General features: G+C 42.5%; 2 protein-coding genes across 2 annotated transcripts in view; one reads left to right on the forward strand and one right to left on the reverse strand.

Moving 5' to 3' along the window:
* septin10 (septin 10) overlaps positions 1-1,946 on the forward strand; it is an 8,165-nt gene extending 6,219 nt beyond the window's left edge. Inside the window, exons 9-10 of the mRNA XM_068572533.1 lie at positions 184-362; positions 780-1,946. Coding sequence (XP_068428634.1) covers positions 184-362; positions 780-795 — 195 coding nt within the window. The 3' untranslated portion in view covers positions 796-1,946. The remainder of the gene's footprint in view (positions 1-183; positions 363-779) is intronic.
* A 3,158-nt stretch (positions 1,947-5,104) lies between these two features.
* Positions 5,105-24,841, reverse strand: part of LOC137783369 (E3 ubiquitin-protein ligase SH3RF3-like) — a 90,034-nt gene continuing 70,297 nt past the window's right edge. The window contains exons 5-10 of the mRNA XM_068573261.1: positions 24,324-24,439; positions 21,260-21,430; positions 18,394-18,653; positions 15,700-16,013; positions 8,453-8,805; positions 5,105-7,906 (exon numbers count right to left, since the gene is read on the reverse strand). Coding sequence (XP_068429362.1) covers positions 7,738-7,906; positions 8,453-8,805; positions 15,700-16,013; positions 18,394-18,653; positions 21,260-21,430; positions 24,324-24,439 — 1,383 coding nt within the window. The 3' untranslated portion in view covers positions 5,105-7,737. The remainder of the gene's footprint in view (positions 7,907-8,452; positions 8,806-15,699; positions 16,014-18,393; positions 18,654-21,259; positions 21,431-24,323; positions 24,440-24,841) is intronic.

Consider the following 24,841-nt stretch of genomic DNA (forward strand, 5'->3'; position numbering starts at 1 on the left):
CATTGATGTTTCTTCTTTTACTGGATGAAATTAAAATCTTCCAGCAAAAGTAAATCTTTTTGCAATTTCACATCTATTTGAGTTTTAGAGCGATGATCTAATGATCTTATTTGTCCGACTTGATATTATTAATAATGGAGGCGTCTCTGTGACTCAACTCTGTTTGTTTTCTCTGTGTCATAGCTGCAAAGTCGCTTTGAGCAGCTGAAGCGCCTTCATTCAGATGAGAAGTCGGCTCTGGAGGATAAGAAGAGACTCCTGGATGACGACCAGAGTTCCTTCGGCAAGAGGAGAGCTGCTGCCCAGCTCCTGCAGGCCCAGAGCCTCACGGCCAACGGCAAGAAGGACAAAGACCGCAAGAAGTAAGAGCTACTGTCTCATGGAAACGTTCAAGATCCAAAGATTTACAAATCTGAAGACTGTGATGGTTTGAATTCAAACTTTGACACGTTGCCAACTTCTGGTAAACTGAATTTGGGGCAACAAATCCGATGACTACTTAGTGCATTTAGGATTTGTCTACATGGGACACCGATATGTGGTGCATATTGTGGAGGATTAGTCTTTTTGATACGTTTTATTCATAATAAGATATTTAAGTTGAGATTAAATTAATTGTATACATAAAGACAGAGCAGCATCTAGGAAACTCGTGAAAAAGGACATTTAGGTTGCTCACAGACACATTATGTAATAGAGCCAGTATTATAGTGTGATATGTTGTTCTGTGGAATCTTCTGTAATGTTGATTCTCAACTCCAACTTGTGGTCTTTTCCAGCTCTAGCTTCATGTGAAGATGCTTGGATCTGAAGAACACTCCAGTATGACCAGTGACATTATGGCCACATCCTTTCCATTCCTTTGTGGCCAGTCTCAAACACTAACCAGAAAACCCCCACACAAACCAGCAGTGTGTGCGAGTGTGAGTTTGTGCCAAAGTTGAATGTATGTACCCTTTGTTTGTGTGCGTGTGTGTATACACACTTTCCTTCATGGTATTTTTAATCTTTGTGAGTTTTATACCTCTGTAATATTTTATATTTATCCTTTCATTTTTATATAAAATCTGTATTTTCCATATACTTCCCTGTTATTTTTTTCTTTTCTTTTTTTTCAATTTGCCCAGACTGAGGGGACCCCAGTGTATTGAACCTCTCACTGCCTTCACATGAGATGCTGTACACAGATCTAAGGAATTGAAATATGTACAACTCTATATTGAAAGGGACATCTTCACTTACATTTAATCGGTCTGCCATATGTCTCGTGTATAATAAGAACACACTTAATGTGTTGTAATGCAGAGTTAAGACTTTGCTAATGAGAAAAAACATCTGTGATATGCTTCTAATTTATTATAAAGCCTTTTTTAGACATGCATTTGATGAGGAGATTTACATTTTGGTCTCATTAATAAAACCTCAGAGATAAACAATCCCTTTTATTGTTTTTTTAACTCCGCTGTTTCCCAGCAGTGAGGAGGAATATAGTGTGAGCGCTGCTGCGCTTTGTGAAATAGTCCTGTCATGTTTAAATAAGAGTCGTTCTCGAGTAATTACTCCACGGAGACCTTTGATATTCAACAGCTGTGTAGCTAAATCCAGCAATGTAACAGAACTCATGTCTGAAAAAGGCTTAACTGATTGTTTCCGGAGGCCAATTTAGTGCATTCCTCATTAGAAAGTCATCATGAACATCATGCATTACAATTCTTGATCCTTTTCTGTATTATGTCTGATTTCTTTTCGAACACCACCTTGATGCTAAAAACGTTAACTACTACACCAGCATTACAAAAACCTGCAGGAGGAACACTAATACACTAATTCTCCTGTTGCTATTCCAAAGGGACTTCTCTTGTCCAGTTTTCCAGGAGGTTGGGGCTGACGCTTGGTTTGCATTAGGTACATGTAACGGCATATATATATATATATATATATATATATATATATATATATATATATATATATATATATATATATATATATATATATATATATATATAGTGTTTATTTTGTTGTGTGCTCCCTTATTTTCCTTAATCATCATCACAAATCATTGAAGTTAATTTCTCTATTCTATTCACTTGTCTGGACTCATGATTAGAAAGGGTTTCACACCTCAAAGCCCAGTAAACCACAGTAAAGTGTGATTTTTTTGTAAAGTTAACATTTACTGCCACTTTATATTTGACACTAGTGCTTGATATGTGTTAGTGCCTTATCTGTGTGACACTTAGAAATACACTATCCACCTAACTCGTACATCTAGGGAAACACCCTGATGCTGAATGGAGTAACGCTTGTTAAAGTCACATATGTACTACACTTGTATTTAAGGAAATAACAGTGTTATTTGGGAGCTTTTTTCTCCTCCTTTCTAAATAAATCTTTGTATTTTTGTCATGATACATTGTGCCCGTCTGTTTTCATCTCAAAGTATGACATATGTCTGCTGCTTTTTATTTATTTTTCTATTGTAAAAAAAACATTTATGACAAGCTTCCGGTGGAAGTGGTATAAGCAGCTGAGGACAACAGGAGCTTCAGGATTTGTTGGACCTTTTTGTTTTCAATGATGCACCAAAGGCGAAAAAGTGTGAGGCATTTCTAGACTAATGTGAGACCCACAGACATCCCGACTTAATTCATCTTAAAAGAAATGTCGACTGTAGAGACGTCGACATTTCTTTCCCTTTTTATCAGAAGGTAGGAGGATAGAGGATGATCACACGCCCCCTTTTTGTTTAAAGAAACATTTAGGAGACAGCTGTAGCTTAACATTGGTCCTGCCCACCACTCGGCTACATTTGAACACACACAAAGGGAACGCCCTGTACCGCCTTGTCAAAGTCTTGTTCCCTGCAGTGTCTTGCCCTCCGGCTCTTTTGCCCTTCATGTGACTCACAGCTGGCACACAGACAGGTAGACAGACAGGTGTGGCGTAAAGCAGAAGAATGCTGATCGATTCCCTGCAGGGGCCTGCAGCACCTGGCAGGTTGGAAAGAGGACGCCCCGAGGAGATTTCACCAAGGCGAACTGTGGAAAAGTGTGTGTGTGTGTGTGTGTGTACAGACATTGTCAGCGACTCTCTGGGTGAGAAGTGTTCCTGCCAGAGGGGAAAACTATCTCTGTTCTGCAGAAATCTGAAAAATCTAAATTTGCTGCCTGCCTCCTGCTCGCTTTAAATATAGCAGTGAGAGTTTCTGCGTTAGTGTCAAGTTTTCCTGTGTGCACTTACACCCAAGATAGCTGTCATGTCCCTGCACTCGCACACACATACACTCCAGTACACGCACCCTTGTCACCTTTTGCCAGTCACTCTAAATGCAAATGTGGGTGATTATTGAAGACAGGCCCGGCTGCTGGAGAGATGAGGTTGTCATTTAAGGGGAGTGCCGGCGACGCTCTGAAATTACCAATTACACACCTCGTCCATGCCAGTGTTGGCTTGAGAACACATGAGAGACGGAGGCGGAGGAAGAGGGGAGAAGATGCAGGGAGTGATGAAAAGTGTCAGCTTTATTTCTAAACATCCTTGACCAGCATGTAATGATAATGACGGTAATACACTCTGCCAGACATCTGTACCTGTGCTGCTCATAAGGCTTCATGAGCCCATAATGAGCACGTCGAGCGCAGATCGTTATAATTAGAGCGGGATGTGATTCTCAGGATGAATCCTCCAAAGGGCGACTGTGAAGTCCTGATGGGTTGTACAGTGAATGTGTTTGTGATGCATCGGAGTACACAAATGCCTGTGTTATTTCGGTTATAAAGCTGCAGGCAGATGCAAAAACAAAAAAAAGGACATTGAAAATCTGTTTTAAAACAAAGGCATTTATTGCGAAAAATGCACTTGACATGAAAAAACAATCAAATCAACCACGGGTCATCGGTACAAGACGATGTAAAATGATCACATGGTAGAGAGCGCTGCATGGCCAGCGCAGAGCATGACTTCAAATGGCACAAAAGGCCTATAAATATTCTGCACAATATAGAATAATATATATACTTTTTTTTTTCTGTTTTCCTCGCTGTACCGCTGTTTTGAACCCGACTCAATGAGGCGTGAGGTTCCACGCTGCACCAAACCTTTTCATAAAGTTCCTTTTTTATGTAAAGAGCTACATACAGAGGCTCCCTCCCCTTGTACACCCACACATACACACAGGCGCATACACACACACACACACACACACACACGCACACAGACACACAAGTATCCATAGGAACAAATATGGCCGACATCTAATTCAAGATGACAGGGTGAGTGCTCAGGCTTCCTGGAAGGACAATAATTTGACAAGTAAAAGAAATTTAATGTGCAATGTTTTGTGTTGAGTTTATGTCCAATGGAAATGACCACTGCTGTTGATTGTTTGTTTTTTTTAAAATCATTTTTTAAGCTGTCACCACAAGTCCTCAAGAGGTATTTACAACCAGGAAGCTTGAGGCAAAAAAAGACAAGTGTACATCACGTAAATAAAACACAAAGGACACGTGTGGAACCAGCGGCTTACGATATTCTACGTAAAGTTACCACTGTGGGTTTTATTCCTGATGTTTTGACGGTTGTAAACTCTTCTCCTCCTCACAGCATGGACCTTGTTAAAACTAAATAAGACAGTCCAGATCTTTTGATCTCCGACACAAACTGAGGACTTGTGCTTAAGTTTGACTCAGTAGAAATTAAGAGTCCTCTTGTCAGCGGGCGTACAAACACATGAGAGAAACCTTGCAAGGGGTTTGTGCAGAGCTGTTCTGGGATCTGCTGTTTTTTTTTTCTTCGACATGGAGACAAACGAAGCAGAACAAGCAGCAGGCTCATCGTACCGATAAGAAGAGAGGAACCAGAAAGAAAAGACAAAAGATGGATCGCTCTGTCTAATGTAATACTGTGTGTGTGTTTTGGCATTTGTAGGCACTAGGATTTGACTGACAGGTTCTGAAGGTCAATGCACATATTTTTGGATTGAAGCTTCCAATACCTAATATCCTCAACCACAATGTGACATTTAGTTTTGACACTTCATTGCAAATAGACTGGATTGTTAAAAGAAATTTAGCTGAATTAAAAAGCGTAATTAAAAGCCTACCTTCGTCTAGTACACGTGTGTGAAATAGTATTGAATAAAGAATGCAATATATTGGACATTTGTCAGAGTAGCCCTGGTTTATACTGCATGTGTGTGTGTGTGTGTGTGTGTTTGCGTATGTGACTAAGACAAATCTGAATCTAAATTGCAGTGAGGGTTTTTGGTTTCATCTGTTGCAGCCAGAGGATGATGGCAGAGGATGCTGTAACTTTGTTCAGTTCATTTCCATGTTTTTGTTCACTTCCCTTCACAGTTTAAGAGATCAGGGCCGAGCTCTTTTTCCCAACGGTCTAGAAATTGGGATAAAATCACACCAAATCAAGATGACAGGCCACCATCACTTCAAGGTGAACGTGAAGACATACAAAAAAATACATTTTGTATAATTGCTACTCCTGTTTCTCAGTAAGAAGTAGGACACAGAAAAGAATTACATGGCCAAAAAGAAAAGATAAATCTGGCGAGAGAAAACAGTTTTTCTGTGTTGTGTTTATTTTGACTGCTGAGAGCTTGTCGTAAAGTCTCACGTCTGTGTGTTTATTCTGCAGTCACATCATAAGGGAATAAGAAACTCAAGCTTCCAAACTGCTTTGGCGCTGGATCATCTTGTGACTCCGCGAAGCTTTTCATTGATGAAATTCAAGAAAAGTAGTATTTTCTAGAGAAAAATCTATTCTTATCGTCTTTTTTTGGGACATGAACGGTGTTCACCGAGAACATCGGAGTGCACTTGGAACGATGGCCTCTCAACTAGTTATGACCCAATTCGACATGTTTGTGCTCAGCCAATGAGTGAGCCCCACCTGTGTGCACATGGCCAGTAGTTGTTTGTGCTTCATTCTGGCTCAGTCCTTAAAAAACAGCAGGTGAGGTAAACCATTCATCATCTCTGTCCTGTCACTGATATATGTCCGGTATTACTCTGACAACTCTCACACACACACACACGCACACGCACACGCACACGCATACACAGTTAGCAAGTCGAGCTCTGAGTTTTGCTGTGCTTCAGGGAAACAAGGTAGATGGTTGTGGGCTGGATGTAAACTAGACAAGCCGTGATCCACACTCAGGACGCGGAAATTCACAAAGCAGACCGACTGTACACTCGCTGAGGCCGTACAAAAATACTCGTCAGAGGTTGACAAGATCAGAGGAAAAGTCGTTGTCAAAGGTTGGCAGTTGTGTGATGAGTATCTTGTGTCCCTGCCTTCTGACTTCAGGTGTTTTCCCTCTCGACCGTACATTCTTCTGTGAGCATCGAATCCACACACATTTGGTTTCACAATATTGCTGCAGTCAAACGAAAACTCTTAACGTTAAGAAAAGGCTGCGGTAGAGGACTCCCTGTCAGCAAGAGTGTATTGTACTTCTGATTTTGGGATTTGTTACTTTATATGTTGTGTTGGTTGGTTAAGGAACTTTAAATTTCAAACTAAAACAGCCGGATTGAGATTTTTGTTCCAACCAAATGGTTTGTGCATGTTTTAAAAAAGAAAGAAGGATGTGACAAGTAGCACCGGGAATACCGTTTGTCAAATAAATAATTACAAATCTTGTATAGTTATATTGGCAAGTTGTGTTACATATTACCAAGTGCATTCCTTGTCTTTATAATCCCGCATAAAAGATCCAAAGACAACGTTATGAATACAAATCTTTTTTTTTTTTTAAAGAGTTTGGTGTAATTTTTGTTCCTACATTCAGCAAACCAGTTTATTCAGCTTAACCCAACCGTTGGGCTCTATAAAAGGTCAAATTTTAAGTTGAAAATGGCTTCATAAATGTATGTAAATTATATAAATTGAAGAATGATTCACCTTATTCATATGTCACCTTTTGTTTTGTGACAGATCATCACAGTATGACTAGTTTGGGACAACATCTCTTTCGACATATATATATAAACAAAAAACATAATAATGCCACATGCATCGTTATTAACATATATTGAGTTGGTAAGAAACAAATGTGCTTGTTGTCACAAACTAGACATGAAGATGTGCTTACAATGATCCTGGACTGTCGGCTCACACACTTCCCTCATCACCTGGCGGTAAATCTGCTCTTTTCAAACAAAGACAGCACCCAAATTGAAGTTCTGAGGTCTCAGTGGAAAGCAGAGCTAATGCTTTTTGTGCTAGTGTTTGCTGGTGGATGACGCCGAGGAGGAGAACTGGGAGGCGGGCTTCGTCTTTCTGTGCTCTTTGAGTCTGTGTGCCTTCAGTAGTCAAGGAGTCTGCTGGAGCCCCTCTGATACGAAGCTGGCCGAGGGACGGGAAAAGCTGCCCTGCTTCCTGTGTGGCTGGTCGAAGCCGGGGCGAGCTTGTGTGTGTGTGTGTGTGTGTGTGTGTGTGTGTGTGTGTGTGGGTTGGTTGGACCGATATGGATTTCCGAAGACATCCAACGTTTTGTGCCAGTATATAATAGCTTTTAAATGGATTAAAGATTCTTGAAACTTCTCAAAGACGCATCCTTACTATCATCAAAGCAAGTTTCCTGTTTACGGCATTTGTCTTTAATCCGAAAATGTAATTCCCGGGAAACCAATGTCGGTCCATCCATTATGTGTGAAGCTTGTGTGTGTGTGTTTGGGACTCAGTTTTCTGTTCTTTTGTCCACTTTCTTTTTCCAGTTCAGAAGCTCTCGACGAAGCTGCAGGGGAACAGGCCGGTCTGTCCTGTCCGCTGCAGGGTGCCTTTGTACCAGCCGTCGTCCCTCTTCTTGTGGACAAACACAACGTCCCCTTCCCGCAGCTCGATCTCCGCCTCGCTCTGGGGAGGGTAGGGCACCACCACACGATACCTGCCACACACAGACACAGCTGCTATAACACACACACACACAAACACACACCGCCGTGGACAACATCGCATGCTGAAAGCATTTAACCAGTGCAAGTATGAGGACAGCAGTGTGAATTATGGGTAAAAGGAAAATATCGACTCCGGCGTTCTCTGGAACCTGTCAATATGTTTAATGGATTATGTGAATTTCTCTCTCTCTCTCTTTCTCTCTCTCACACACTCTTACACACACACACACACACACACACACACACACACACACACACACACGCAGAAGGAGCAGAGTGAGAGGTTTGGTGCGGTAACCAGTGCTCCCAATACATCAGCATCCTGCTCCCGGCAAAGTACATACGAACATTAAATCCTTCATTCTTTTATGGCCTGTGACATGAAGGGACTATAAGTGTGTTCCTGATTGTGATTGTGCATGTGTGTGTGTGTGTGTGTGTGTGTGTGTGAGAGAGAGAGCCGTGCTCGGGTCTTTAAAGCTACGCATTATCAAGCTCATCATCATTTATTTCTGTGTGGTGGTGTGTTCGCCCACCTCTCTCGTGACAGGGGTTTGGGTTCAGGCCGGAGGGCCATCAGAGCGTTGACGGCGCGTGTCGCCGGGGGTGACATGGGGAAGTTGGTGTCCAGGGAACCGGACTTCCTGTGCAGGGGCTCCAGCCCAATGGCCCCCGCCATCTCACTCTCGATTGGACAGGAGCCGGCTCGCCCCTGCGACGCCATCGGACAGGAACCTGAGCGGGCGTGGTGGTGATGGTGGTGAGGATGGTGGGCGGGGTCGGTCAATGAGGGGTCGTGGGTGGGCGGGGAGGAGGGCGGGGAGCGAGGCTTCTTCTTGGCTGCCGCCCCCGACAGGAGCTTTAATAAACCACCTGCTTTCCTCTCCTTCTGATGACGGATGAAGAGGATGAGAGCGATATAAGAGGAGATGGCGAAAGAGGGAGGGGCAAATAAACACAGACGCCGGTGAGATGTACAGGAATGTGGGTTTCATAAAGCCGATCTTGAAAAGAGACAAGAGTGTTATGAACATGGGGTTTGTCTAAACAATAGCTCAACAGAATATTTGCCTTTTCTTTTCTTTGAATACAAAAAAAAAACAAACCACAGAGCACAAATGCACTCCTGACACCTTAACCAAAAAACACATTTATGAAACAAATAAAAAAAATAAGTTCCTGTTCACAAGGAATACCACAGATAATAGAAGCACATGTGTTTTATCAGAGTGGAGGGCAGTAAAGCAATGTGAGCAATGTGAGTCCCTTTAATATTCACATTTAATGTCTTTTTTATGCTGCTGTTTGGTGCTGTTTATTTTGGAGACAGTGAGGTCACTCGTTTTGCCTTCCTTTAAAAGGAATAGTTCAACATTATGGGACGCACGCATTTGCTTTTTTTTCAGGAGGTTAGATGATTAATTTCACCTCCCATGTCCGTACGCTGAATGTTGAGCGGGAGCTGGGAGAGAATTAGCTTAAGATAAAGACTTTAGATAAAGTTACACGCTGTGTCTACAGTTGATTCATCCACCCAGTACTTCTGTGCAGTATATCTTTACATTTCTGTTTGTCTATGCATCAAACAAACATGATGGTAAGTGAGTGGAAGGCAGATATTTTTACTTTTTCAATGTTTTTACGTGAACCAGTGTATACTGACACATAATTGTATGGTGGAGCTGAGACTACAGAGCGAGTTCTCTGGGTCTCCCGGTCACGGGAAACCCAAATCAAAACTACCGCATTGGTCACTAATGTTGCCAGATTTGTAAATTATAGGGGAACACACAGATAGTTTGCATCTTTAGAGAGTCCTTCACATGGCAATGTGATGTGGGCTGTTTTCTAAGAGCAAAACAAGGTGAAGTAAACTATCACGTCGAAGTGAAAGAGGCAGCTTGACTCTTTTCTGCTTCGACCTCCTGACCTTCTCAGAGAGAAGAATAGGAGTAGTTACGACTCTGATACGGAGAAAAAAATCATTAACATAATGTTCGCAGCATGAATGCCGGCTCAGCCGCCGTGCGTACTTTGAACAGACGGGCAGCAAAGTGGTCGGTAACGACCCTTCAAGCTGATTACATGTGCGTCTACCGTCTACGGTGGCGGTTTTAAGAATAACCTCTATTGATTATAGAGAGAGTGAAGGCAGAGCCACATTTTTCCCTTCATGCCTCATTCATGCTTGATAATGGAAAGGCTGCACCACACCGCCCATTCAGTCAGACTCTTTGTGATAGCAGGAGCACAAAGCAGTTATCTCTCTTCTGCCACTTGGCCTGATTTTACAGTTTCAGTCGTGACGACGTGGATCAATACCGAGCATGCCGGAGCATAATTACATTCTTTTTTTTTCTCCAGGAGATGCGTGGAGCCTCCATATCAGCCTCGTCTCTTCCTGAGCCATCTGTTTATTTCATATACATGCGGCTGCCGGATCAAGCATCACATTTGTTTTTCCATCAAGTGCCGTCTTTCTGATGCCGTGATGGACAGTTGTCACGGCAACGGCATGGACTCGCAAACGTGAAAGCAAAAAAAAAAAATTGAAATGAAAAATCCACACTGGATGTTTAGCTGTGAGGAAAAGACTCTTCAACAGTCGAGTCACAGCAGGGGGTTCGGAAACTTTTTGTGAGCCGGTGCCGTTTTTTCACTTTCTTTTAATCAGTGGGCCATTTCAACATAAACGCTGACTTTACGTTGTATTATGACACGTTACTCTCCAATGGATCTGTAATTGTATTCCATCCATAACCACAACATATACATAGCAACATTTAAAAGGTTGGAAAAACGTTTTTTCTTCAATAATCAGGACCTTGTAATGAGCACTTTATAAGCAGGCTTGTGAACACAACCACATCGAAGTCGAAATCATTAACCCGACCAACCTTCCACCAATCTTGTTCATCAGCAATAAACTTAAACACATTCTGCAAACAAGGCAACGAGTACGAGCCAATCAAAGGCAGAGGAGGGCAGGTCTTCACAGAGTGCGGGTGAGGAAAAACCCGTGGTGTAAATAACAGGCCGTTAACTGCCATGGCGCTGAAAGAGGAGACTTGGCAAGCAGAGAGAAGATGTTCTGGTATAGTTATGAGAGATATCAGAGGCTGAGGTTCAGGTGTTTGGTGTATGTTTGTGTGCGCTCTCAGCTTCCACCGCCTGAATGCGTAAAGACGTGTTTTCTTTGTGTTAATCACAGTTGCGTACATTGTCAGTGCCAACCTTTGATCATCGATGGTAAATGAGTTCACTCGGCTTTCTTCGCATCTCTTTTTATCTCCTGTGCTCCAGTTTCTGAACCGACAGTGAGAGCTCATCTTCAGATGATCTTTCATCGTCATCTTTAACCGTGATCTTTAATCGATGCAAAGGAAACGTTTTTAGATATATCTATATATTTATTTTGCACGTATTTTCCCGCCCAGCTGTCTCACCATGTTCTCAAGTCTTTCCAAGTGGCTCCGTAATGCAGAGTACTGAACGAGGTTTAAAGCATGCTTTATGACTGCATATATTATTATTATTTTTGTAATCTTTTAATTAATTGTTAACAGTAGTAGTTTGCTTTGTGTTTAAGTTTTGAAGCAACACATATTTGGTATATTTCCTTGATAAATGACAGACGACTTGATTTTACTAAATGTTGATCATCTAATCAGTTATTGGTCCTATAACTTTATTCAAAGTAATATTATAAAAAATGTTGAGTATACGGGACGCAAAGAGTGATCGAAGTGGGCAGAATATCATGAATACATTCAATCATTGAACCTCCAACCACCAAACACACGCTGATAAAGTACACCGTTTGACATGTGAAATACCTGATCAAAATCAAACAATTAAAAAGGCTCTTCATGAACAGTCTTCGTACAAACATGGTACAGCAAAGAAAAAACAAAGCACCAGAGAGGCTGGATAAACACTTTGACTCAGCAGAGCAAAAACAAACAGCCCTCTGACTAGCAGAGCTTCAGCGATACGTATTTCCCTGAATACAAAGACTTGATTATTTCTCACAGGATTCAAAACGTGTTGATCTAACGATGCTCACTGTCTGGAGTGTGCACATAAAATGTCCCACCGCTTTGGAAACATCGATTCCCTTCCTGTCATGCAAATACAGCCTGTTTGAATTTGAATTCGGGAGAGGGAGGAGAAGGTGGAGTGGAAACACTAAAGATGAGAAGAGAAAGGGGAGAAAAGGGTGAGATAGAGGGGGGGAAAGAGGTGGAAGAGAGGACAGAAAGAAGGGGAGGAAAGAGAAAAGGTGGTGGGACAGGATGAAAGCAAGGAAGACAAGAGAGATCAAGAAGAGAGAAGGAAGGAAGGAGGTGGGACTGAAAGCAGCAGACAAAAAAAATGAATAATTATTCCCTCTCCTCTTTCATCTGGAGGCTTAAGGGCTTAATCTGCCTCCTGTGTGTGCGTCTCGCCTGTGTTTGCGCCTGTACACACGAGTCAAAACTGCTGCTGAACCACCAGATGGCAGCATGCACTCACAATTTAATCCGTCACACACATGAACTCTATGTCAGCACTGGAGGAGTGCATTGCTCTGCAGCACACGGGCAGGGCACTGGAACCCGCGGCGTTTTCCTTCTCTCCCCTTTGTTCGCTCCACATGCTGGCACCGAAGTAACCAGCATGTACGCTGTAATGTGTGACACTTTTCTTTCATTCCGCGGACAAACGGCGCACGCCGGCGCCCATTCCTTTAAAAGCAATCACATCTCGGAAGAATCCAGTGCTGGTGTCGAGGTCGTTATGAGCTTAACCTTTCAGAGTAGGCGGAGGGCCGTTGAGCGACTCAGGGTTCACGGCACAGTGTCTGTCCACCCCCTCAAGCTAATTACTCTCTCTTTACTGCCGCGCGTTCAAGAATCTTTAAATTCTTTGAGATATAGAATGTGAAAGGAAAAAAAATGGATCATGGCAACTCCATATTTTTCTGGATTTGTATCGCTATCATCGAAACTCAAAGCTGCCAATACCTTTTAGTGACACATAGTTTCTCGAGACATTTTGGGACTCTTTTCTGGACCTGTTGAAATTCTACAGGCTCTTCTGACAGCGTTTAGGTTGGCAGCTGCGCCTGCATGGGCAGACTTCTTGGAAACACTCTACAGACACATCTCAATGTCCGACATGATATGTGTCTGTGATGCTGGCTGCGTGCGCTCCAGACAGTGTGACAGTGTGTCGAACAGAGATTACTCTCACTGTGTCTGCCAGACAGTTATCATCGCTGGTTCATCGTTTCCTCTGTAACAAAGCCTGACTCTGTGTAGCCTCATCGCCACCCTGACTTCAAACCTGCTGTTTCTGCTCTGCCGAGCTCAAAGCCACAAAGGTAAGTGCTGTGAACAAGGCACAGGCTGAATTCTTCATGAGGGGAAACTATGATTCCATATTTTGGGACTGAGACTGACAACAGTTGATGATTTGTGCCGATACTCAGAATCTTGAAACGAGATCTCCTGAGTTACTCCGGAGATGGATTATTTTTTTCCCACCAGAATCGTTATCTTGTCAGTCAGTAAAAGCTTCCGAAACAGCATTTAGATCATAATTGGAAGCTACAACTACAGCCAAATCCATATTGAGAGGTTGTTTTTGAAGGAGAGCAGCGGCTCATTCAGTCTGAGCAAGGCAGGTTGTCATTTCCAAGCATTCAGAAAACAAAGTCGAATGAATTTGAGATAACAAAAAAAGAACAACGTAGTCTTTTTACTTGTGATAAGAAACATCAGAATGACAGTTGGATCACTTCAACTCTACCTCGTTCCAACTTTCAGGAGACGTATTCAGGATACGAGTATCAAACCTGATTCCGGTTCAAGCCATCTTTGAGTGTGACGATGTAAACAAGGCCGCTGCCTGCTGTTCCATAGTCAATGAGCTGTTTGTCAGCTAGCAATAGATTAGCTGTCCCGGACAGTGGAGCCAACAGTGAAACAAATGGAGCTGAGACAGATGCAAGCTTTCGGTGCCATCCTTCACTGTCAGTGCAGCCCGATTTAACATCCACAGCTTTACCGCGGCAGATCTCACAACAGAAGATGGCATTCAGCATTTGTGCCAGACGCCCGGGTGAGTGACACTTGCTGGGGTATCAGCGGACGACTGGCACATCATACACACACACACACAACAGATTTCACACAAAGTCATGTAAAGTTTCAAAGACAAAACACCTTTTTTTTTAAAGATGATTTAGTGGTAAAGTTAATCACGTTAATTAAAACAAGTGTGGTGAGTTTCATTGAAAGGAAAACTAAAATGTCTGGAATCAAAGGAAGTAGAGGCACCATGCAATTTATCCTTTCACACGTATTATTTGTGCACTATAGCCGAGTGAGTAATCTGAAACAAGAGGGATTGTGTTCATTTAACGGAGGTGTTGACTTGCACAAACTCAATATTTCTTTTGTTACATTGAATTCCCTGCTCAAAAAACAGCAGTTGCATGGCTGGATATCGTCAGATTTCGAGCTGAAACAATTACGTGAATAACCAATTTAGTCGACTGACAAAGGTTACCTGCAAGAATTGTGATAATTGATCACTTATGTCATTTTTAAGCAACATGATCAATTGTTCCGTAGTTCTAACTTCTCCGTTGTCAGGGGTAATCAATATTTCTGTCGATCAGACATAATAAGCTATTCTAAGAAACAAAGTGGGGCTTTAGAAAACTGTGATTTTAAATGACAAATCAATTAATCCCAAAAATAATAATAGGATTAAACAATGATAAAACTAACTGTTTGTTGCACCCCTCTACAGAAGGTTGTTATCTTATATTTAATTGAAATTAAATAATAATGAAAATATAAACCCAACAGTATTCAAATTGCTTTTCTATGATCAAGAGTTTTAAAACCCCGTTTAGCCAGAATCTGTCTTCTCTTAATGTACTTGCGAGAGTGATATCTTATAAATCCCTCTGGAAAACAAGTGTGAATTTACTGCATTCAGCTCTTGATTATTCATGTGGGGAAAACAACAGAAGTTGCATGATAGAAGCAAGACATCTAATTATTCTATTAGAGGAATAGCGCTCATTGCTCTCATTTTTCCAAACACAAAAACTCTTTTGTATGCACTTCTTGGTTAATTGAGGCCACTGCTGGTGGAGATATCAGTATCTATTTGACCCTCTTGCTCATGTATCCGCAGAGGATTGTGGGTCAGAACAGCCAGCAAAGCATGCTGACTTGCATTCTGCAAAAGGAGACCGGATGCAGTGGGACATCCTGGCACTTTTGGCATAATGCATTTACGTGATATGCATTGGGACATAACAAATCTTTTTCTCTGGCATCCTAAATAGTATAATCACATGGGTATTGGAATGCTCAGTAAGAATATGGAAGTAACTTCCAACAAGAAGTTCCAGGAGTGAATGCTCCAGGCCAGGATAAACAAAGGGACAAATTAAGAGAACGGACGAAGGGCAGACAAGGATGTCACACTGCTGCTCTTGGCCATGTTGGGATTTGTAAAATACCGGAGCAGTGGCTTTTCCAAACGCCCCCTAATTTGCATGGAATACTTGAAAAGAGCGCTCCTTGGGGTGGTGTACATGTGGCGAGTTCACCTGCTGGCATAGGTCGCAAGCACTCAACAGTGTTTGTGTAATTACTCACTGACTGAGGGGGGGGGAGACAAAAGATCTGCACTGCAGCTTTAAAAACAAACGTCAATAATAATAATAAGCTCCCAGCTAAAATGTGCTTTCTTAGTTGTTCGCGAGGACGAGGCTCACCTTCTCTGGTTTAGGTGCGATGACGCCCTGGGTTGAGGCGTGGGAGGGGCCCGGCGAGGGCAGCTGCAGGGGGCTGGCCGGGTCCCCGTTGAGGAGCGCCGCCGACACGTTGGGAGGTGTGAGGCAAGAGAGAGGGGATGAGAGGGGGAGGAGGGGCCTTGAGGCGGGAGAGGAGAGGGGTGAAGGTCCCGGAGACACCATGGAATGAGGACGACCCGATTGGCCGGAGCAGCGCGAGGGGGAAGAGCTCTGAGGACGCAGCGGGGAGAGGGCCACTGAGGGGCGCTCGGGGCTTCCAGCAGGAGGACTGTGGACTAAAACAGACAAAAACACATGTTTGTTATAAGTGAAAGAACACTTATAATAAGTGCGGTCTTCACCAGCCCTGAAAGGGAACATGCCAATGTTTCTGGAGCACTCAATATTTAAAATAATCTATGGCTTTAGTATGTGGGTCTAGCAATATCATAAAAATGCACTTAAAGACAGTGCATCTGTGGTCTGACTAAAACCCACAAACCAGGGCAAATCTGAGAGGATGAGGTCCAAAATTCAAACAACCTTGCCAACATGTGAATATGCTCGATACTGTGAATACCCAGAGCTCAACACGAGGTCATAACGCTGAACGGACACCTTCTATAATGAAAAATACAGGCTGAGATGTCCTGGCTTTAAGACCGCTTTTCTCAGCCTTTCATTTCTATGAGGTCATTTAGCGCTCATGAGGATCCAAGTACACATGAATACACACTCACATAAACACAGATGCATGTGCATGCACTCGCAATAACACATTCACACACAGAGAGACACACAGGGTTGCTCGCCACCTGCTCTTCTACACTGCAGTGCTCAAGCCGAAATCCACAGAGAGGCACACTGGTCATGTGATAAAACCACTAAACGCTAGAACTATGCACATACTTTATTTTGTAATGGAGACCAGATGTGTGTGTGTGTGTGTGTCTGTTTGTGTGTATGTGAGAGTGAAAGAGGGAGAGAAAAACAGAGGGAGAAAAGAGGTGGACAGAGAGAGGCATAAAGCTCTGTCATTACGCCTCCATAAAACAAAAAGCACAGTGATGTCATTCAGCTGTGTTTCTATGTGTGTATGTGTGTGGGAGTGCACATGTCTCTGTGTGCGCGCATGTGTTTTTCTCCGTCGTGTTCTCACAGTGTGTACTCTCCAGCCTTCCAAAAGAAAGGGTCACCGTTATATTCTCAGAGGGGGAAAGAAAGCGAGCCAAGAGGAAGAAAAAGGGGTTCTGGAGAGATGAATAGACTCTGAGTGGAGAACAAGGTTGATATAATCTAGACCGTGTACGCTGTGTGTGTGTGTGTGTGTGTGTGTGTGTGCGCACAAACGGCACCACTGAGGGATCAGAGCTCTTTGTACTGTCTATGTGTGCAGACTGTATGTGCACAGTTTGTGCGTTGGGTTGCGTGACGTAATGCTGCAATTGCGCTAAATTGTCATTCGCGGAATGCTCCAGTCACTATCCTGAAATAATAGCTTCTGTTCAGTAATGAGTCAGTGGGCTTGTGTAGAGCAGGGGAAGAGAGAGTGAGGATAGATGCACTATATTTGCTCGCAAAAACAGCACCACGTACATGTTTTCGTTGCAAAATGGTTCTCAGCGTGATGGGTCCGGGTTACCACTGTCAGTTCCTTGCGAGCATACATATGACTCTGGGTTCTCTGTGTGCTTTTCTTCCAACAGTCAAAGGACATGCAGGTTAGGGTCGTCCTTGGAGCCTTTAGGGGCTTAAGACGCTGACAATATAATTGCAATGCCCCGGGTTCAGGTTGCATGTCACCCCTCATCTCTCTTCCTATGACCTCTGTCCTGTCGCTCCTATCTTCTAAAGACCAAAGTGCTTGACATAAACGCATCACAAGGTTAGGTACATCGTAGACTCAAAATGTCCTGGCGATTTGAGCTAAGTGTATCTGTTGCTCTTTTTTAAATCTTTGAATGTAGAACACTGACAAATAAGAAAATTAGATTTGAATAGGATGCATATTTTGGTCAATTTTCTTTTTTTTGAAATGAGATGCTCAAAAATCTTATGATAATATGATTTCGATGTTCAAATGTTGAACCATGTGCTGCATTTGAATGCCACTAACTGGATCTCATCCTGCTCATTCATGTTGATATTTACTAATCAATATTATGTTATTCTGTAATAAGAGACTACGGTGATGAAATGCTGCAAGATGCACTCTGCTCCTTTAAGCCTGTCAGCTGGTGAGGAGTCTTACCACACGGTGTGATATTGCAGAGCATGGCATGAAAAATACCAGACACAGACACATCTCCATGTAAGTAAATACTGTCTTTTCACTTGCTTAACATTTCTCTGGAGGGATGCAACAAGATTCACTTCTCCTTTCACATGGTCCCTTATTGGAAGGCTTTATTGTGGCTGCTACTTGTCAAGCTTTCAGTCATTTCTATCTTAAGTGCCACTTGGGGAAGAATATTATGTATAGTTTCTTTACTATGATATGTTGGGGCTGTGCCATTATGTTAATCGGGGCGCATGTGATCTGGATCGATCAATAGACTGTTAAAACAGGAATAAAACTGAAAACAAATGCCTCTGAATGTTTAATGAATCCGGTGCTGAATGATTAAACCCATTATGTGTGTTCGTAACATTGTGAGAGTGTACCGTTCTGCTTACCCAGCTGCATTGAGGTGCGAGCCTGGTTAACCGTGTGCTGACTGGAGCGCAGGCAGTTTTTCAGCTGGGCGGCGGCAGTTTGCGGCGAGGAGGCGGGGCTGGTGGTGTTCACAGAGTTTATTAGTGGGGTGGAGGGACGAGACGAAGATGGCCCCGGGGATCCTGGGGACGAGGGGTCGGAGATTTTAATACACCCACTTCCTCCTCCTCCTCCTCCTCCTGGACTGGACGATCCCCGAGAACCAGCTCCAAACGGAGCCCTGCAGAGGAGAGAGGGGTGAGGGATATGGGCTTGTCATTGAATGTTTAAACATGATACTATAAACCTTTGTCAAAGTTTGTGATTTCATTGTTATTATCTGACCGGTTGATCAGCACGACTTAATGTCTGACTGTCACATACACGGAGCTGCAGACTGCTCAAGTTTCTGTCTGCATAGTGCTGAATGGCAGAACAGTGAGCTGAACATTATTGAATCGCCGGTATTCACACTCTTATGGCTGCCCATTGACTTCCTGTCACACACATATAGAGTTATGGCTGCTTTCTGTGTGTGTGTGTGTGTGTGTGTGTGTGTGTATTGCATGCATGTGTGTACCAATAGAAACAGCAAAGGCATTCACAGATTCTTTAGTTTGACGTTTTGTATGGGCAACGCAGTCTGCTTATTGAGTGTGTTGGGCTTTTAAAGGCCCACAGAGATATAAACTTTGAAGTAACTTTTAAGACTTCAAACTATTTTATAAGAGAAAACAAACACATTAACACTACACATCATCATGACGCAACATGTATGCCGCTATAACATGTAAAACAAATCAAATGAGTCCAGGATAACTATCTAAACAAATATGATATGGAATCTGATCAATATCAAATGATGTGCGTTTGTATCAATCATTATAATAAATTCCACAACAAATATGTAAATATTAAAATTGCATTTCAAAAAGGCTATTTGGCAGCCTGTGTTGGTCTAACTCAACAATGTATGCGTGTGCCTATGTGTGTGTGTGTGTGTGTGTGTGTGTGTGTGTGTGTAGGCATCTTTGGCAGCCTCTCATTATCATATTGAAACATTTCTGAGCTGCACTGCAGACAAAGGAGGGGGGAGAGGTAAGGAAGGGGGAGGGATGGAGGGAGAAGAGGAGAGGAGAGTATGCTTGTGTAAAAATAACAAATTGCCTCTCATTTGATTACTGGCCTGTCCTTCTCTCTCTCTCTCTCTCTCTCTCTCTCTCTCTCTCTCTCTCTCTCTCTCTCTCTCTCTCTCGCTCTCTCTCTCTCTCAGATTGCATAACTGCAGAATAAGAAGCAGCCATTCATATCAAGTGAAGAGGGACACCTGCTGTTTTTGCTGCCGTTTCATCTCTTTGTACCATTTCCTCATACGGCTCACTCTGTTGCTTTCTCTTACTAGTATCTTCCATTTCAATTTCTTTCCATCTGCATTGTCTTTCTCCGCCCCATTCAGTCTTTTACGCTTTCCCTCCACTCAACCTTCTTGTCTCTCCGACAGTACCAGAGATCTTTCTTTTCATCCTCTCATTATCTCTCTTCCTCATTTTAGATTTTCTTCCAATTTCTGTTATTCCAATTCTCTTTAATTTTCTTCCTGTCTCCCTTTTTCTTTGACTGCATCACGGAGCAGAATACAGATTAGATGAACAGCCACCGCAAATGTTTTCACGCATACAGGAATAATGGGGGTAATTAAATAGCCACATATGATTTCAGCACACTCATTTTTCTGCTTTATTTGGTTTTAACAGCTATGAGTAAAAGTGTTTTGGATGCCAAAAGTAACGATGATGATGATGATAATTATGATGATGACAATGGCGATCGACACTGAGTATTCCAAAGGCAGAGCCGGTATGAACTAACTGCTGCTATGTGTGTTTCCTTTACATCGAATTGTAAATACTTCAGGATCGATATGTCTATAATTTTCTTAATTCTAGTTAAAAGTGAAATCAGTGATTTGAACAAAAAAATATTTTTCCGGGAGGGATAGATGGATTAAACTGACGTCACATGTTTTTCTTTCATTCAAATTAATACTGCAAAAACTGTTTTTGTTTTTGTTTACTCCTGAAAAAAGCTCAGAGTTCACAGTCGTTTCCAGATAAGTACTTCTCAGAATATGCTGTCGCTTCTGTGACCAAATAATTTTGGTCGTTTTGGTGAAAGCTAAATCTTGACAGTGCACCGTGTGGAGCAGAGGCTGAAGCAAGAAGAATACAGTATTCTGCCGTTGTGCCTTCACCAACTCAAACCCTAAAACAATATTTGGGCGTGCCTTTGTGACAAGTGGCAGCGTAAGTACACAGAGTACAAATACATGCCATAACAGGTAAATTACACTGCTCAGTCTGATTTGTACGTTCAGTTGAAGCCAGGACATGATCACGAAACATTACAAAGCGACTACGCTAGCACTGCCATTGTGTGACAAAATAAGGGGCCTTAGTCTGATTGTACTGCACTTCTTGTGTTCCTATGATTAAATGACAAGCGGAACAAAGCTTTGCAATACAAGCGCCAGATGAAAACGACAAGCACTGCAGAAGAAGAAGAAGAAGCTCCCTGACCCACCCATCAGTCCTCTCGCCTGAATGACTTAGCTAAACTTACACTAACAGTGCATTACAATTGCAGCAGGTATGGATGGAGAGGAACACCTGGACAGCACATGTGGTTCCTGTCCCTTTTCCATCTTGGGCAAAGGAAGTGATATACTGTACTATAACTGCACACCACCAACATGCCTTGCTTTTATCTGGATGCTGTGATGTTCCTAGGAAGCTCTGACACCACAATACCCTCCAACACCTCCCCTCGCCCAATCCTGAGCTCACTGACCTGGACACAGGGGTGACGTAATTTCCCGGGAAGACACCAGAGGCAGCAGTTCTCAGTGAGGTGCCTTTGAACCACCCGTCTTGACACTTCTCTGTCACCCGATACATCTCTCCTTTCCTAAGCTCTAGCTCGTCAGCCTTCTGGGGCTTGTAGGCGTATAAAGCCAGATATCTGTGGAACAAAGGCAACAGTCAAATTACAAAATCATTACGAGTCAGCAGGAAATCTTGAGAAACTGTTCACCAAATACCAATTATCTCCAATGTGGATAATATGAATTATGCAAAATAAACGCAAAGCCCTTACAAATGCAAATAAGTGAAGGGATAAACAAATGAATTAGCAAATTAATCCTTTAAAAAACAAGCAGACGTTTCTGTCATTGTGTTAAGATCGGAGGAGAGAACCTCATATTTCAATGCTCTTTAACTTGAATCAGAGAGCAAATAACTCCTCTGGTATCGAGGAAATGACTCAAGAATATTCATGACACTTTCCTCTTTTGTTATCCAAAACAAGTTTAAATTCTATTGTGGGACAGTGGGATTACAAGAACTTTCCTCAATTTCTCTATTTACAAAATGAAAAATAAGACAAAAGAGGTGTTAGTTTACGCATCTTATTTATAGTTGTTAAACTGAGATGTACAGCCGCCGGACCAATAAGGGAATGCACACAGTTGATGCTTTATGAAACCACCAAACTATATTTTGATGTACAATAGTATTTGTCGGCCTAAAGAGAGGAACTGTGGAGGTTGATCCTCCCACCATAAAACATCTATTTCCCGAGAGTGGGAAAGGAACTGTAAATATGAGGGCTTGTTTTAGAATATCTGTGATTGATCTTATTTAGCATCTAAAACCACAAGAACTAAATAACTACCAGTTAAGTTGTGTTTTTATCTTAACAACTAAACTCATTCACACAGTTTAAGTGATGATAACAGTTAATAGGACATTTTGAGATGTAATAGATATATTTTTTTCAGTCAAGAACACTAAACTAATCTTTTGCCACAGTTGAAATGATCTGAGAATACATTCTCTTTTACAGTAAGGACCTGGTTCTTAGTCAAACTCAAATGAGGCCTTTGGCTATATTTAAGTATGGAAATCATTAAATATGTTATTATCACTACTTTTTAAATTTTTATTCAGATATCAACAGACCAATTTCGATGAGCATGTTAACCAGGATCAAAGGCTATTATGTTGCAATGAATTGTGAACTATAACACATAAAGTTTCAGACTCACATAAAATCCGAGATGCATGACTGCTTTATTATTGTAGCCTGGGATTAATTATATTCTCAATGAGAATTCAAGTCATTGAGGCTGAATGAAGGATTGCTCCCTCCCAAATGATACGCTATACCATCAATGGGTAATCAATATGTCTTGGTTTACCTGCCCACTAACAGGTAAGCTGATAAATGTCGTGCTTAGCATCTTAGCTTATGTGAATGTTTGCACGCGCATTCTATCTACGTTAACATATAAACGAGTGTCTGGTCGTGTCGCTGGGAGACATTCGTAGTACGGAGAGTCAGACTCCGACAGAAGACGACAAGGCCACAGAGTAAACAAGCCCTATATGCGCTGCCTCCCCCGTTGCTATGGTAACAGATGTGGGGACCATCTCCCATCTCCCCATGGCAACAGGAATAGTTGCCAGGTCAAGATGGAAACGTCCGACCTCATCAGTAGAACGAACCCTACACCGGACGTCTGTGTGTGTATGTGTGTGTTTGTGTGTGAGAGCCTGTGTGTGTGTGTGTGTGTGTGTGTGTGTGTGTGTGTGTGGCTACCTGGCACGGCTTGGAAGGTGATATTACTGAAGCTGACAATGTTGCATATTTGACTCGCATCCTGCAGGAAGGCCACCAGTTAATACCAAACAGCCGGGCTCTCGCCAAAACCGCAAAACCTACTAACCTTGGAGAAAGTAATTACTGACCAAATGTCCTCACTTTTCCAAAAATATCCCAACATGCCCTCCCAAGGTCTACAACTCAAATTGGTCCGCACAAGGATGGATGTACCAGAGCGCAAACACACACTCACCTTGAAGATACCCGTATCTTTCTGGCAGTTTACCTGCTAGATTAATTGCGAGGTAAATTATAGAACAGTCTTGCTCAGCGCTGGCGCCTCACCAACCATCTGGATGTGACTACTGAGGTTACATTTCCACAAGAATTTAATTGTGTTTGTGAGTGTGTAAGGTGTTTGTTTCCGTTCTTGATCCATTCAGGAAATGATCAAACTGTGAAGTAATTTAAGTCAATAGCAAAGCTTCCAACAGCGGCTTACGAACGCCCACTTTGTTTGTCTTGAGTACTCACACTGAGTCATATTACCCATCTATTGTAATATTTGTTGGTATTGTCTGAAAGTTTTGGCAAATTTGGAGAGCGAAGTTTAGTTGATGGGGGGTTTAGGATGCCGATTATGTAATTACAACATCCGCTTCTCAGTTATTTTTTGCATGTGATCCCCATCTCTGTCTCTCTCTGCCCTCATTTCCTGTCTCTCCACTAACAAATAAAGTTAAAACTCCCAAAAAGCTGACACAACAAGCACTGTTAGCTGCATATATTGTTCACTAAAGTTATATCCAGTACTGTATGTGTTAGTAGGGACTAAGCACCATATTGAAAATGTTTTTTATAACAATACATACATAACAGGCTGTACTATGAAATGCATAATGCAAGGGATGACTGTGCTGTTGGAAGCCTAGTTATGAAACACTGATGTGTAAGAATCACACAGCTCAGGGAATGGTGTGTGACTGTATTTTTTCTTTCTGAGGGGGATTTGATCCTTGACCAGTGGAGGAGGAAATGTGGTTGCAGAGGTGGTGGAACATGGCCAATAACTCTGGGCACAAAAGAGGAAATATTTTTAACGCTGCCAGGAGGCGGGCTCAGAAATCATGTTTGGATCTCAGGCGAATATCCACTCGGCCGGAAAACAGAATGGGTGTTTGGAAGTAAGGAGGCCCTAAAAGACCTGGCCGCAGGTGGGAGAGCTGACGGCACCCTGGGGTGTACTCACATGTTGAGTGGCAGCTGAACCTTGGCATGGGCCAGCAGCTCAGAGGTTATGGAGGCCACTTTGGGCGGCACCAGCACCCCTGCCAAGGATGGAGATGGACCCGGGTGAAACGCATCCTACAGACACACAGAAAGATACACACATACAGATCGAGTGCTTTCCATTTAACATAAAACATTACTTACAATATGTGCCAGAAGCCATTCCAGTTTTTCAGCATGCGTCCTGGGTATTATTCAAAAGCACATTTAACCCAGGTGTAAATGCAACCAGAGGCAATAAATGTAAAAGCAATGTGTCTCCAGCTTCCAGCTGTCAGAAACAGGAATGCTGTTAGTCACATCCAACTGTCAGTGGAGGTGATTGGGGAATAAGTTAATAAAATCTCCACTGGAGAGAAGTAGCCAAGGTGAACTCTGGCTCGCAAAACGTACGTACACGTGGTGTACTGCATATACTCTTTATGTATGCTCAGAGCCTGGCCAAGAAATAATATATTGGCTGATCTGTATCAATGT

Source organism: Clinocottus analis, unplaced genomic scaffold (assembly GCF_023055335.1).
Source record: "Clinocottus analis isolate CAN_PGR_092001 unplaced genomic scaffold, fCliAna1.0.p SCAF_12, whole genome shotgun sequence".
Taxonomy (NCBI): Eukaryota; Metazoa; Chordata; class Actinopteri; order Perciformes; family Cottidae; genus Clinocottus; species Clinocottus analis.